At 47.7% G+C, this 14,838-nt stretch overlaps 1 protein-coding gene across 2 annotated transcripts in view; it reads right to left on the bottom strand.

The window, feature by feature from the left end:
- The window catches only part of PRICKLE2 (prickle planar cell polarity protein 2), a 322,338-nt gene extending 315,303 nt beyond the window's left edge, over window positions 1-7,035 (bottom strand). Inside the window, exons 1-2 of one of the 2 annotated variants that reach the window (XM_058726282.1) lie at window positions 6,704-7,035; window positions 5,954-6,039 (exon numbers count right to left, since the gene is read on the bottom strand). In XM_058726282.1, the coding sequence (XP_058582265.1) occupies window positions 5,954-6,039; window positions 6,704-6,853 (236 nt within the window). In that variant the 5' untranslated portion in view covers window positions 6,854-7,035. The remainder of the gene's footprint in view (window positions 1-5,953; window positions 6,040-6,703) is intronic. The other variant, XM_058726284.1, reaches the window with a different exon arrangement.
- Between the last annotated feature and the right edge of the window lie 7,803 nt (window positions 7,036-14,838).

Genomic DNA, 14,838 nt, shown 5'->3' with positions numbered 1-14,838 from the left:
ACCATGCCTTATTTTGAAATGAGAGACAATAATAATATCTTGGGATAAACTAATAGGTTTCCTCAAGAGAAAAATCCTACTAAGGTGTTTCAGTTTCCAACAAGCATGTCATCAAATGCCAATAACATAAGGTGAGCCAAACAGCAAGGTTCTGGGCTAAGTATCCTTCCCTGCTTTGAAGATTCCAGGCAAAAGTCTTGGGTGCAAACACACATACGATCGCCTTTTTTCCCCCTTTTCTTGGCACATCAACTGACCGAGACAGCGTATTTTTCCTCCCCAAGCAAAATAATCAGTGGGAACCCATTTCTTAGCCAAATTACAATCCACTAAAGGAAACCAGGCCGGCGTCTCCCCAGATCACCACCCTAATCATCAATCAACACAATTGCCAGGGTAACTAAGATGCTTTTCAAGGCAGTCTTGGCTGACCCAGTGAGCACTGCCTCTGGGGCGGCTGCATGGGGCCAAAGTATCCTGCCTGGAGAGGCCGCCGGTTGTCCAGAGACAAACCGCTCTGCATAATTAAAACCACCTCACAACGCTAGCAAGGCTCTGGGCTTTCCACATCAGCTGCTCATGAAAGTGCAGCTCCAGGAGGCTTGTTCTGAAAGCCCGCCTTTTAATGCTCAGGTCGAATCTACATTTATCAGCAAAGCTGAAACGTTAAAGGGATTACAAGGAGCTTAGAATCCACTGGCGGTTCATTGATCTGGTCTTGCAAGCCTCATCTCCACGTGCCCTTTAGAAATGGCTTTGGTCTATTCCCTGGTTCTTTGGTTGTCTTTGATTTCTGCACCAATCTCATCCAGGGTGGAGGGGAAGTTTCCTCTAGCCCTGATTCGGAAAGGTTCTCAGATGCCTTTCTTCTAAAACCCAGAGAAGCTACTTGCATATTCCCCTAGACAGGGGTAGAGGCCAGTGATTGGCAAACATTTTCCATCAAGGGCCAGACAGTTAATGCTTTTTGGCTTTGAAGGCCATACGATCTGTTACAAATATTGAACTCTACCACTGTATCAAGAAAACAGCCATAGACAGTCCGTGAACAGATAGATGTAAGTTTGTTCAGAGAGCTCTTTATTTATGGGCACTCAAGTCTGACTTGCGTATCATTTTTCCTATGTCATGAAATAGCCTTCATTTTTTTTTCCAACCATTAAAAAATGTTAAAACCACGTATGTCTTACGAGCCATACAAAACGGGTGAAGGGTCAGATCGGCCGGCAGGACTTACTTTCCAACCCCTGGTCCAGACCACTGCTCTTCAAAGTGTGGTCCTTGGACCAACAGTGTCAGCATCACCTGGGAGCTTGTGAGAAATGCAGAACCTTAGGCCCGGGCCTCCAGCCTGTTCAATCAGAATCTGCATTTGAATAAGATGCCTTGGGAATTCACATGCAAGCCAAGTCTGAAAAGTCCTGGTCCAGACACAGAATTCTGCAGTCAAACAAGGTTGGAATACCATCGACTTGCTGGCTGTAGGACCTCGGGCAAATTGTTTAACCCTGAAACTCAAGTTTCCTTATCTATTAAAACAGGTATAAATATTTGCACCGTCTCCTAGGATTGCTATAAGTCCAAGACAAGAAGGATGTAAAAACACTAGCCTGGCACTGTCCACACTTTTAAAACCGTAGCTACTGGTTTTTTTAAATCACTTTTTTTGTTTTGAGAGATGAGAATGCTCACTCAGGATTTACAAACTCCAATCACTTCCAGTACCTGACAGGTCACCTAAATACTTGAAGAGATCCTTGACGGCAACAAGAATGTCAGAGATCATGGCAAGCCAAGGTCACGTCCATCTAAAGAGAGAGCACTCATATACTACCAGGGAGCAAAGTAGGCTCCTTGCTATCACATCTTTGCATTTTCAAAGAGAAGCTGGAAACCTGGATTTTAACGTTATAAAAAGGCCTCTTAACACACTGTGCAAACCAAAGAAAATCCACCTGCAGGCTGGATGTGACCGGAGAGCCCTCTGCCTTTCAAAAGAGAGGTGACAAGAGGCGGTGAGTCACAAGAAAATGAATCTGGGTTTTAAAGCTAAATCCCAACTCATTCTCCATAGCCAGGAGACCTGGGACAGATTATGTAACAACTCTGAGCCTCAGTTTCTCAATCTACCTCGCAGGGTCTGGTGAGGACAAACCAGAAATGGATGTATTACATGGAGGTCTGGACATCCTTGTTATTGCTGACGGCTCTGGCTTTATCATTACTATTTTTATTTAGCAGTGCCTAGGTATTCACAGGGCAAATCTTCACTGTAAAAACGGCTATTTTTCTCTCCCTGCTCAAAGTGGTTGCAAACAAGCAAGCCCAATTAACCCCCACTGAGAACGCTGTCTCATAGTGTACGAAGAGCTTAGTTATTAATGATTTTGTTCTGCTCACAGTCCATGAAGATGCCTTAATCTTCCTCTTAATGAAAATTTCCTCTGAGCCCCAGCCGCCGTGGGGCTTGCCCTCGGCTGCCTTGACATGCTGCTTCTTTGTGGCAAGGTCACCTGCAGGGAAGGGTGCCTACCTCTCCCCACCTGCCCCAGATCAGGTGGAGAACAGCACTCTGTTTGCCAATTGTGAGCCCTCTGTTCCCCAAGACACAAAAATCCATTTAGGGTTTTCTTCTTGAGAAATTCTACAAATCCCCACAGTCGCCCCCTGCAGGTATGGGTGATGATACAAATGGGGAGAGAGTATAGTAACTCAGGAAAATCTCCATGAACTAGAAGAGACTTCCAGAGGACCTTAGGCATCTTTATTCACACAGAGAGAGCCCTGAAGTACAGAGATGTGGCATACACAGCACTAAGTGGTTTTTTTTTTTATAATTTATTTTATTCTTTTTTTTAATGTTTATTTTTGAGAGACAGAGAGAAACACACAGACAGAGCACGAGTGGGGAAGGGGCAGAAAGAGAGAGACACAAAATCCAAAACAGGCTCCAGGCTGTCAGCACAGAGCCCCACCCGGGATTCGAACTCACAAACGGAAAGATCATAACCTGAGGCTAGGTGGGACACTTAACCAACTGAGCCACCCAAGCACTCCTCCAGGGCTAAGGGTTTTAACTCAGCATTTCTCTATCCTTAACCTGCACATGAATCAGCTGGGGATCCTACTGAAGTTCCCACTGAGATTCGCTAAGTCTAGGACAGGGCCTGGGATTTTGCATTTCTAACAAGCTCCCAGGAGATGGTGATACAGCTGGCTCCTGCCCCAGGTCTGAATCAACAGAGTCATCTCCTCCTTCCCTTGTTTCATTTAGGTCTCTGCTCAAATGTCACCTCACAAAGTGCCTTCCCGAACACCTTCTCTAAAAAGTAATTATTTGTTGAATGAGGGCAGGAATCCAGTCTGCTGTGTTCTCTGCTGTATCCCCAGCACGACCAGAGTGTGGGACACAAAGCAGGAACTCAAATATTTGCTCAGCAGAGAGAGCCCATGTTGACAGTGGACGGAAATGAAACTCAGGGAGCCTAAGTCATTTGCCCAAGGTCACACAGCTGGTCCGAGCCAGAGCAGGCCAGCAGGCCAGCTCCGTCTGGACTTCAAAGCCTTAGCGCCCTCCACCACACCAGAGGAGGAAGCAAACCTTGTTGACAACAGGCTTCCTCCCTAGAACGTTCGTGCCTTTGTGCTGGATGCAGCGACGCGATTCTGTTCCACTTCTGGGGGAATGCCTGCTGGGGGACAGTGGATTGGAGGGGACCTGTGTAGAAGCAGAGATGCCAGCAGAGAGGCCGAGTGGTAATACTTAGGGTGCCTTGGTCCTCTGGGGTAAAGGAAATCCTCTCTCCTGGGGTTAGACCACAGGGAGCCTTTCGGCCTCTGTCAGGCCAGCCTTTGGCTCCTTCCCAGGCACAACTCTCTCTCCCAGCGCCTCACAGCCTCCCCCCCCCCCCCTGTCAGAAGAGCAGAAAGTGAGCACGCTGTGGGTTCCCAAATGCCAAAAAAGAACACTGCGCTGTAACCCAGAAATGGCTGTCCCTCTTCTCCAAAAGGTCACCCAAAAGTATGCCCATGGGGGAAAAGGAGGGGGCGAAAGAAAGGAGCTGCTTCCTTTCCAGCAATGGTTGGAAATACCATAAAAAACCCCATTCATGGAGCCAAAGTGAAGCCTTTCTGCTGCCGAGGGGGGTGGGGAACGACTTCTTCACGAAAATCCATCTCAGCCTAATGAAAGGGTCTCTTTCCAAAAGAAAGGCTCCACAATGGGCTGAACATACAACACTTGTTCCCCCGTCACAAAATCAGCTGGATTCAAAGGGCTGAAGGTTCTCCAAGAAGCTGTGGTCGTCAGAGTCTAAAGTGACCCGGACACCCAGCAGACTCAAATGGGCAAGCTACGCTTCCTTCCCTGAGGAAGTTCAAAATAATTAACAAACGTAGTTAACAGTTACTGTGTGCCTGATACCGGGCAATGTATTTTCAGTATCTCACTTCATCCCTACAAAAACGCCGTGAGTTAAGTACATTGATTCCCAGCTGATGGTTAGGGAAACCGAGACCTAAGGAGGGTGAGAGGCTTACTGGAGGTCAGAGGTCATACAGAAAGGAGGCACGCTAGGCCACACCCCCACACTGACCTACTACCCAACAGGCCTCTGGTCAGGTGACCCAAAGGCCCCAGAGTAGGGGAGGAGCTGGGAAGCACTCTCCTGTTCATCACTCTGCCTCGCCCCCCCCACCCACCATCAGTTAGAGCACAAGATAGATCAGACAGGAAGAGGCCCTTACTCCTGCCATAATGGATTTGGTTTACCAAAGAAGGTTCCTATACCTACTCCACATATCACCCATGTTCACATTTGGGACACACAAGGGGCCAACTATTTGGGCCACAGCACTGGCACTGATGGATGCCTAGGGCTGCCCATTACATATTTATAAGGTCGCCTAGCCGTGCCTCTGACACAGAAGTTATTAAATGCTTGGGAGCCATAAGGGCTGCGCTCAGTGCCCTGAAACAAAGGCAAAGAGGCTGCCAGACCCCATCTGAGGCAGGAACAAAAGCATTTAATTTCTGAAGGAGCCGGCTGGGAGTTTCCTCCTAACTGGGTACCCAGCACACGTTACCGTTTGGGAGACAGTAGAGAAGCCTGCACAGAGGGGTAACGTAAAATCAAAGCAGACCTTTCCTCCCCTGTGTCCAGAGACGGCCTTCATCAAAGGGCCCTATGAGTGGTGGAGAAAGGGGAAAGATGTACTCATCAAAGGGAGAACGTGTGAGGATGTCAGAGAATAGTCTCCTGTCACGTGTTTTCTTTTCTCATGAAGTTGCCAAGAAGGATCCACCTCTTCTCTTGACATCATCAAACTGGGAGCCTGCAAGCCTGCACCCCAACTTTTCCCAACCAGAGCCCGAGCAGCCAGATGCACTGGGAGGGCACCCAGATCCCGCATCTCCCAAACATAATCATTCCAATCCAGGCTGGGGCTGCCTGGAAGTCAACATTCACGGTACATTAATAAGAAACATCTGGCCACCGAAGAGGGTTGACACAGCGCAGGCGGGCAGTAGTGGATTTGTGGGTGGGACCCAGAGTTACAGGGGCTGAATTAAAAACACAACTGGCAAATACCAGCTGTCCTCGACACGATGCACTGTGGCCCTTGGAGACATTGCCAAGTTGCACCGTTTGGGGCTCAGCAACTTAGATACACAGAGTATGGGTAGGAGGGACAGAAAACTCTCCCATCAGGGAAATGCAGCCTGAGCCCAGCTCTCCCGCATCCCCCAGTGTCTGGCCACCACTTCCACCTTGGATATTTGGAGCAGATGTAGCCCCACTCTTAAAGGAACAGGCTTTGCATTCTTTCCATGTGACTTACAAGTGAGATTTACAAAAGGAGATAAATATATGTATGTATGTACACACGCATATATGCATGTTTCCTCCCCCGAAGTGTTAAGTCTTTAGGAATCGGATAAAAGGCATCCTACCTCCATTTATGCAAGGCGAACCCGGGGCACTGGTCACCACAGGCGTTACATGGCTGGCCTCTCTCTATCCGCCCCAGTCCAGTCAACTTCAAAACAAAAAGACAACACAACCATATTTCCACCACGGGGGCTCTCTCCAAAGCCCCACTGGTATCCCAGGCAGAATGACCTGCCCCTCCCACCCCACCTTATCAGATTTGACTCCAAAGTCCCTCTCCGTTGTGGGGGACTTGGGGCGGGGCGCTGCCAGTGCCCCAAGGGTGGTCTCTCGTGTGGGGAAGGGTGTGAGGACCCAGGCGGGCTACCTCTTGCGTGGCCACCAAGCCACCGAGAAATGGCCATGGCTGGAGCTTTGTCTCCCCCAGACACCATGGTCATGGGTTTCTAAGAAACAAAAGCAAGACCTTTCTGTTCCCCAGAGTCCCGGAGAAGCTACCATCGCGCTTTCGCCTAGGGCGAGGCTGCTGGTCCTGGGAAGGGGGCAGCAGAGGACACCCCAAAAGACAGCCCAAAGTCAAGTCCGCGGCTAGAGCTCCAAGAGGCTAGACGGTGGAGCTCTGCAACTGGGATTCCGATCTGCCTTAAGAGGCGAGGGAGGGGGCTTTCCGGGGCACCCCTACACTGTGACACACAGGGCCACGGCTCCCGGTCTCCCGCTCGCCCAGACTGGGGGTCCGGGCTTAACCCTTTCCGCGCCTTCGAGCGCTCCCGCGCGCCCCGGACGCGCCCCCGCGCTTGGGGCCGGCTTACCTGGGGCCACAGGTGCGCGGCCGCCGGGCGGAGGGAGGCTGGGCAGGGGCGCTGGCGGAGGCCCGGGGGGACCCGGAGATCGGCCCCGCTCAGGTGGGGGACACTCACCGAGCGGCTGGAGAGTCTTTTCCGGGAGCTCCGGCTGAACATGGCCGGGCGCCTCCTGCACGCAGCGCCGTCCGTCGGTCCGTCCGCACCGCTGCCGGGAGGGCGGGTCGCCTGGGCGAGCACGCTCCGCGGCCCGTGGCCTGGCTGTCTCCGCCTCGCAGCCCCCGGCTCGCTCCGGAGCGCACGCCTCCCCCTCCTCCCTCGCCTGTGCCTCTCGCGCACCCGCCCGCAGGTCCCTCCCTCTCTCCCGGCATCCCCCCGCCTCCCCGGGTTCGCCCCGCGGTCCACGGGCTCTTCCCATCCCTCCCCCGCACCGGCTGCGCCTACTTTCTCCCTTCCCCTGCTTCCCCGCCGGCCCGCTGTGGCTAACTCTGGTCCCGCACCTGGGCCCGCCCACAAAAGCTCTTCCGTCGCCCAAGCCTTAGTTAGGGCAGGGACCACCTGAAGCCCGCCCCCCCCCCCCCGCCCCTGTTGCTTTGGCTGGGGATAGCGGGTGGAGGTGGAGGAGGGGGGGGTAGGTTTTTTAAATGAAGGTGTAATTCGCCCTTTTCAGTATTGACAAATCCACACGGACCTGTAACGGCCAGCACAATCGAGTCATAGAGCAGTCCCATCATCCTCGCAAATGGACTATTTTAAAAGTTTGTGGGGCACCTGGGTGGCGCAGTCGGTTAAGCGTCCGACTTCAGCCAGGTCACGATCTCGCGGTCTGTGAGTTCGAGCCCCGCGTCAGGCTCTGGGCTGATGGCTCGGAGCCTGGAGCCTGTTTCCAATTCTGTGTGTCTCCCTCTCTCTCTGCCCCTTCCCCGTTCATGCTTTGTCTCTCTCTGTCCCAAAAATTTAAAAAAAAAAAAAAAAAAAAAAAACGTTGAAAAAAAAATTAAAAAAAAAAAGTTTGTGACATGCATGGAATCTAGACGCTAAGTGCTGGGTAGATGGAGGAGGAGGGGGAGGAGGACATATGCCCCTAACTAATTGCACAGCGCCTGGAGTATACCAGATGCTTATTAAGTAACTGTTGAATCATGGCAGGCGAGGTTTGACGCTCCCCTTCCCCCCACCACGTGCCCATTCTTTTCCCACCAACTTAGCTGGTGATCTTCCCAAATTGACTGGGATTCTGTCTCTTTATCAATAAAAAGAAAAAAAATAGATGTACCAGGAGTCCTAGTCTCACGGTGTTGTTGAGGGAGATGAGGGGCGGGGGCAGATGCCCGTTGTTACATACATTATAACAGCACAAACTATGGGCTCATTAAAGATTAGCTGTCAAAAAAAAAAAAGGTTGCAAGTCTGAGAGGTACAGGCCATGGTGTCCACTTACCACTGATGTTTCAGCATAAATACGGCCTCCCCTGAGGGAACTTCCGCCACCCCTATTGTAAGCTCTCCCACGCACTCCCTCATACCACGCGTAGCATACGCCGAAACGGTCTTGTTTATTTATTTGCTGGGACCCACACTTGTCCACCTCAGTACTCATCCCCCAAACTCAAAAGAATAGGGTGACCCAGCTTGGATACTCGCTGTGCATCAGTGTTGGCTAATGATCCTCAAAGCCCAGAGAGTAAGGCTTGAGTCAAATTCCAGGCAAGAACAAGGGTGAGGTGAGGGCAATGAGGTCCGAAATTCACAGGGGATGGGGGTGGGGTAACCAACTCAGCAATTGAGATGGACAATATTTTTAGGCAGTATTTTACTTCTTAATTTTTGTCTTAATGTTTATTTTTGAGGGAGAGACAGAGTGCGAGCCAGGGAGGGGCAGAGAGGGAGACAAAATCCAAAGCTTGCTCCAGGCTCTGAGCTGTCAGCACAGAGCCCGATGCGGGGCTTGAACCCACGAACCATGAGATCGTGACCTGAGCTGAAGTCGGACACTGAACCCACTGAGCCACCCAGGCGCCCCTAGGCAATATTTTAAAGAATCCGAATTGATGCCAACAAAAAAAAAAAAGTCCATGATGAACAGAACATCAACATTATAAATAAAGACCAGATCCTACCCCACACTCATACGTCCCTGCCTCACTCACCTCACCATAATCCTAGCTCTGAGAAAAATGCTCCAATGTTTAGCGACGGAAAAGGTAGACTCTTTTGAATTGCTTTCATCTATTTACCCAACACCCTCCAACACCAGTAGCTGGTATTCTTGCAGAGTAAATGCCATGGCTCATTCCTCTCTTTATTTGCTCAGGCCTAGCATAGGCTCCAGCTCATTTCAGATGCTTGACAAATGCTGGTTACATGACTAGAGAGAAGGCAGTCGCTTTGGTAGAGGTGGGGGGCAGGGGTGGTAGCAGGTTATAATCAAACCGGTGCAGCAGGCTCAGCTGGCCTTCTCAGCAGGGCGACCGCAGACCCTGCCCTGCCCCGCACTGCACATGGCCTTATAATTGGCACATGTGGGTGGGGAGGACCATGTTCTCACTGTGGAGAGTGCCTACTTATATTTTAATTATGAAAATTTCTAGCAAAGGTCAGAAATGAAACCAGTGCATTACACGTGTCTCACAGATGGAAGAAATGTATCCTGAGGAAGCAGGACCATCTTCAAATTCCCTGGAAGGCAGTCTGAGGGGCAAGTGGCGATAGTCCTGCCCGGTGTCTTACTTCTGGATAGACGCGGCTGGTGAAGGATGTGACAATAATAATGCTCTTGGGGAAAATCGTTGGAGTGATCTGGGCATTTAGCTTTTGTTTCTCGGTTAAAGAAGAGATGCCAAGAAGATGTCAGTGGTCTCCACGTAATGTCCGATCAAGCCACGTGCATGAGGCCCCCTTCCACGTCCCAAATAGAGCAACAAGTGTTGCCCCGACACCTGCCATAAAAAACACCCCTGAAACTAATGTAACATTGCATGTTAATTATACTTCAATTTAAGAAAAGCAGTAAAACTAAAAACATTTTTTTATATTTATTTATTTTGATAGAGACAGAGACCGTTCAAGTGGGGGAGGGGCAGAGAGAGGGGAGAGAGAATCCCCAAGCAGGCTCTGTGCTGCCAGTGCAGAGCCCGATGCAGGGCTCGAACCCACGAGCCATGAGATCATGACCTGAACCGAAACCAAGAGTCAGACGCTTTGACTGACTGAGCCACCCAGACACCCACCCCCCCAAATCACCCCCCTCCTGGAACGAGTCCCCCTTGGTTTATCATCTCAAAACAGGAACTTGTTTTCCATGGGCTTTTTTACACCTAAGACTCTGTTTGGGAAGCAGTATTTTACATCTCTGGTCAACAACCACTTTATCTTGGTTAGGAAGATAAAGCTTAGTAACCTGGGAAGGAAAACTCATTCTCACTGTCAGCTGTAGGTGAACAGTAGACAATTTTATTTTACTTTATATTGCTGCATTTACTCTTCATAGACCTCTTTGATGTGTGTTCTTTCGTCATCTCTCAAGGCAGTGCAGGTACTGATGGAACTTGGAAGAATCCTCATACATGATCATTGACATGGGAAGACACCCTTCCTATTATACGAAGTGGGAACACAAAACCAGTATAGGCTGTTTGGCTTTAATGTTTTAAAATATGCATCAAGAAACTGGAAAGAAACACACAGAATACGTGTCTTTCTTTTTGCCTTTTAAATGTATTTCCTATAATGAACATGTGTTCATTTGATAACCAGAAATGTAAAATTATTTATCTGAATGGAAAATTGTTGCCTGAGGTCTTCTAACATCAAATCTGGAGCAGGCGTGGCAAGAAGCTGTTTGTCTCTTGGTATAAACATGCCTGTCGTCTATATTTCGGCTTTTCTGTTTTTTCTTATATGAAATCTGTGACTGTTAAGCCTCTGACTCCCTGTTCCCACACACCTGCAGGAAACCTTACGGATGTGTCTGCACAGTGCTTTTTAAAATAGGGAATAAGAACACAGAATCTCAGCACAGCCTCACCCAGGTGCACAGTTCTGTCTGTTAGCTACTGGAAATAATGCCGAGTGTTGCAAAGGGGTAAAAATCTCCCGGAAGATCAGCCACCACTTAGAGTCTCCATGATAGCATTCCCCTACTCAGAAGTCTACAGAGAGTATTTTGAAAAAGTGTACAAAGCCATGGGTGGTGAGGGAGTTGGCAGGGGTGACCAGAGAGATGAGTCTCTCTCAGCAGGGGGATTGTAAAGGGTTTTCTCTTTCCTCCCAACCAACTCTTCTATAGTCTACAAATTTTCTTGTATGAGCATGATGCCGACATACATAAGCAGAAAAAAATTCAATCTTTCAGGACAGAACTGGAATAGAGAGTGTTGGTGGGCTAAGTATTTCGTAGGGCATTAAATCATCCTAAATTTATAAATAGATTCTAATATATGTAAAGCAAAAATATTTGAAATGATAAAATGTACTACGCTAAGAACCATACATCATTCTCTCTGAAAATCCTTAGAATTCTGCAGAGCCATTGGCCCAACTCATCCCAAAAGTTAAATTGCAAAGAAACCACGAACATGACATTAAAGGATAGTCATGACAGTGGTCTTTCTAAGAGGAAAAAGAAAAGTCACAAATGATCTAAATACTTAACATTAAAGGGTCTGTTAAATAATCAATGGTGCATCTTCTAATAGAATTTTATTCAGACATTAAAAAGTGATGTAGAATATAGGGCAATTTGTATAAATATTGTTCCATTTGGAAAGCTGGCTACAAAACAGCAATATGCGTTCGTAGTTGCAAAAGATTTTTGGTACCTCTTATGCGTTCAAAACTACACTCACTTTTGAAAACTGCAAAGTCTAGAGATGGGCCGCCTGGGTGGCTCAGTCAGTTATGCATCTGACTCTTGACTTTGGCTCAGGTCATAATCTCATGGTTTGTGAGTTCAAACCCCGCATCAGGATCCCTGTTGGAGGGTGCAGAGCCTGCTTGGGATTCTCTGTCCCCATCCCTCTCTGCCCCTCCCCTATTTGTGTGCGCACTCACTCTCTGCCTCTCTCAAAATAAATAAACTTAAAAAAAAAAAAAAAGTCCAGAGGCTACAACAAAAATTACAGACTGTAATCAATTATTTGGGGGGTTGGATTTCAAGTGGTTTAATAGTTTAGCTTTTGCTCATCTAATTTTTATAAAATAAACAGATTTGTTGTGTAAAAAAGGTAAACATATATAAAATATATAAATAATTACTTGACTTTTTAAAGTTCTAGAACGGTAGGTAGTCCTAAGTGGTAGAAATAGATGATTTTTGTTACCTATCTTTTCTCCATTTCTGCAAGAAGCATGTATTGTTTTGCATTAAGAAATGCTTCCAAACTTGAAAACATAATGGGCTTTAAATAGGCATAAATAGTTGTCATATATGACAAATACTACTATTCTTTTGGAAGGAGAAATTTCAGGTTTTATTTCTTTCCAATTTTCTATGCTGTTTTCCCCTATGACATATATGTCTGTTGTAACAGAAAAATATGTTTTCTCTTCTGTTACTGCCTTCAACCATGCACTTGAGGGCTTTGTAATACTGTGCTCCTGGTCGTCCCAGTACGGCTATAAAAACACAAAGATGGAAAATTGACTTTTTTTTTTTTTTTTTTTTTTTTGGAAAATTGACTTTTTAATAATTCCTTATACTAATGTTGCAGCCTACTGTTTCCAAAATACATTCTTAAGTAACATGCTGGAACCCTGAGACTCACAGGAAGGTCAGAGGAAGAAACAAATATTCACTGAGGTGGTGTGATTTGCCTGGTACCTTGTGCTGTTGAGAGGTGGTTCCAGAAGAAATGAAGCCCAGCTTCCTTGTGCCAGGTTTTCATGATCGTTTATTGCCTTTGGTGGATAGCTTTCTATTCAAGTGCTTTCTTTTTCTCTCCCCCTCTCTCCCTCCCCCGCCTTTCACACACACACACACACACAAACACACACACACACACACACACACACACACACGTGTTCAGATTCTTCATGTACCCTGGGGTGGGAGCTGGTTGCATCCAAGGGGCACCTTTTAATTTACCTGAAAGTATGTTTGAAGGACCACCATGGGTCTGAGGGAACAGCTTATTTGGGAAGGTGAGTGAACAACCTTCTCCCTTGACTGCCTTTGTTTCCCCAGATTTCCCAGCCTCTCTTCCCCCCCAGCTTGCCCTTCAAGGATGCCCCTTCCCTTCAGCTCTCAACTTGGTGGTGTTTCATTTTCTTGCAGGGCCTTCTGTGAAATAAATAGAAACTATGAAAAGAAAAGAGAGCCTCCTGGCACCGATTTCCCCCACTTGACCTAGTCTATGCCTGAGAAACACTGTGCCAACAAGATCTGACACAGGGAGCTGATACTTCTCCTCAATCCTAACTCAAAAATAGTTCTCTCCCCTGACCTTCTCAATCTCTCTGCTATTTAATGGCCTCTTTTTCTCACAAAGACACAGAATTATCCAGCGGTTCTCAACCTTTCTTTCTCTGCTTGTACTTTATGATGTTAGAATCTGAGATGGCTCACTTGGTGGGATTTAAACACTCAAGACAAGACTAGATGGGTCAGCAAGAAGGACACAGGAATACCAACTGCAATGTAGGAAACCTGGCTTGCAAGAAGCCTTTCATCTTGCTCTTTAGCACTAAGCACTGTAGAAAAAAAAACAGTTCGGACTTGGCTGGACATTAACAATGACCTGTGAGAACTTTTAAGAATCCTAATGCCCAGGCCACACCCTAGGCCAATTAAATCAGAATCTCCAGGGGCATGACCCAGATATGAGCATTCTAAGAGCTCCCTGTATGATTCCAATGTGCAGTCACAAAGCAGAGCTATGGCCTGTGTGGCTCTTTAGGCGAGGGCTTCGTAGGGCCAGCTGCTTCAGCTATGGTGTTTGCATTGGCCATACCTTTGTCTTCCTTCCAGAAGCTGTACCCCTCTCTGCATTCATCAGAATACATTCTTCAACATCCAGGTAACAGTTTCGAACATACAGGGCTCCCCCGCTTTCCAAAAAACTCCCTTTATGTCCCTTTACTATTACAAAAGACCTGCACTAGTACCCGTTTGCACTAAGCACAAGAAATCTGAAGACGAGGTTTGCATTTATGAAACGGTGATTGCTTCCTTGCTTCACACCCTCTTGGCTTACGAAAGGTTTCACGGGAAGACTCTACTCTGAGATAGCAGGGGAAACGTGTTTACCTAAGGTGGGGCGGGAAGGTTTCTAGAAAGACTTGTGTTTGCTATCTATGCCTGAGTACGGGCAGCCTCATGTGGAGCAGCTAGGACAGAGCCAAACTCTGCTCCAAAGGACTTAACAAAGGGTATGGGGCATGGTCATGGGGGAGAATCTCCTTATTGGATGTCTGAACAGGCATTCTGGGGGAGAGGATGTCTAACGGGGATTGCCCAAGATGTTGTTCAGTGGCTGATGTGCCCCCAACCCAAGACATAGGAATCTTAGGTGAAACCACAATATTTGCAGACGCTTGGCACGCCTGGATTCTGGAATGGGGCTGAGCTTTGTGTCAGAGCTGGCAAAGGGCCAATTCTGAGCTGGCTTCTGGTGACAAAGAGGCAGTCTACACCTGGGCTTCAGAAGTATAAACTCGATCACAGCAAAACTACGCTCATCGGTCTGAATTTGTTGGACTATCTGTGCTGGGCTCATTCCTCCCGCCCCTTGCCCCCTCCCCACCCACAGAGGTCTACTGGACCAAGACCTAGTTAATGCTACCAGCCAAAGCTGGCTTCTGTGCTCCAGTAAGAATCCTTCAATAGCCTCTGTGAGCACAGAGGACAATCAAATCCACAACGTTAATGAAAGAAAAAGAGCCTCGGATTCCAAAAAATGGCATGGATTTCACGTTTCCCATTTACCCTTGGCTTCTCAACAGACAAATTGCTTCAGAGGACCAGAGCAAGGATACCATTTTAGGCAAGGCAGATTTAGTGTTTTCGTTAACAGCTTCATCAAATGGATCTGATTTTTCAAGGTTTCAACCAAATGGCTTCTCTTACTTAAATTTCCATGATGCTTTTTTTTTTTTCAACTAGCAGCCCCTCAAAATCAACCCTGATTTAATATCTTGATAAGACC

This window comes from Neofelis nebulosa, chromosome 4, assembly GCF_028018385.1.
Source record: "Neofelis nebulosa isolate mNeoNeb1 chromosome 4, mNeoNeb1.pri, whole genome shotgun sequence".
Lineage (NCBI taxonomy): Eukaryota > Metazoa > Chordata > Mammalia > Carnivora > Felidae > Neofelis > Neofelis nebulosa.
The sequence above is the reverse complement of the archived record's forward strand: the minus strand, read 5'-3'. Positions and strand labels throughout refer to the sequence as shown.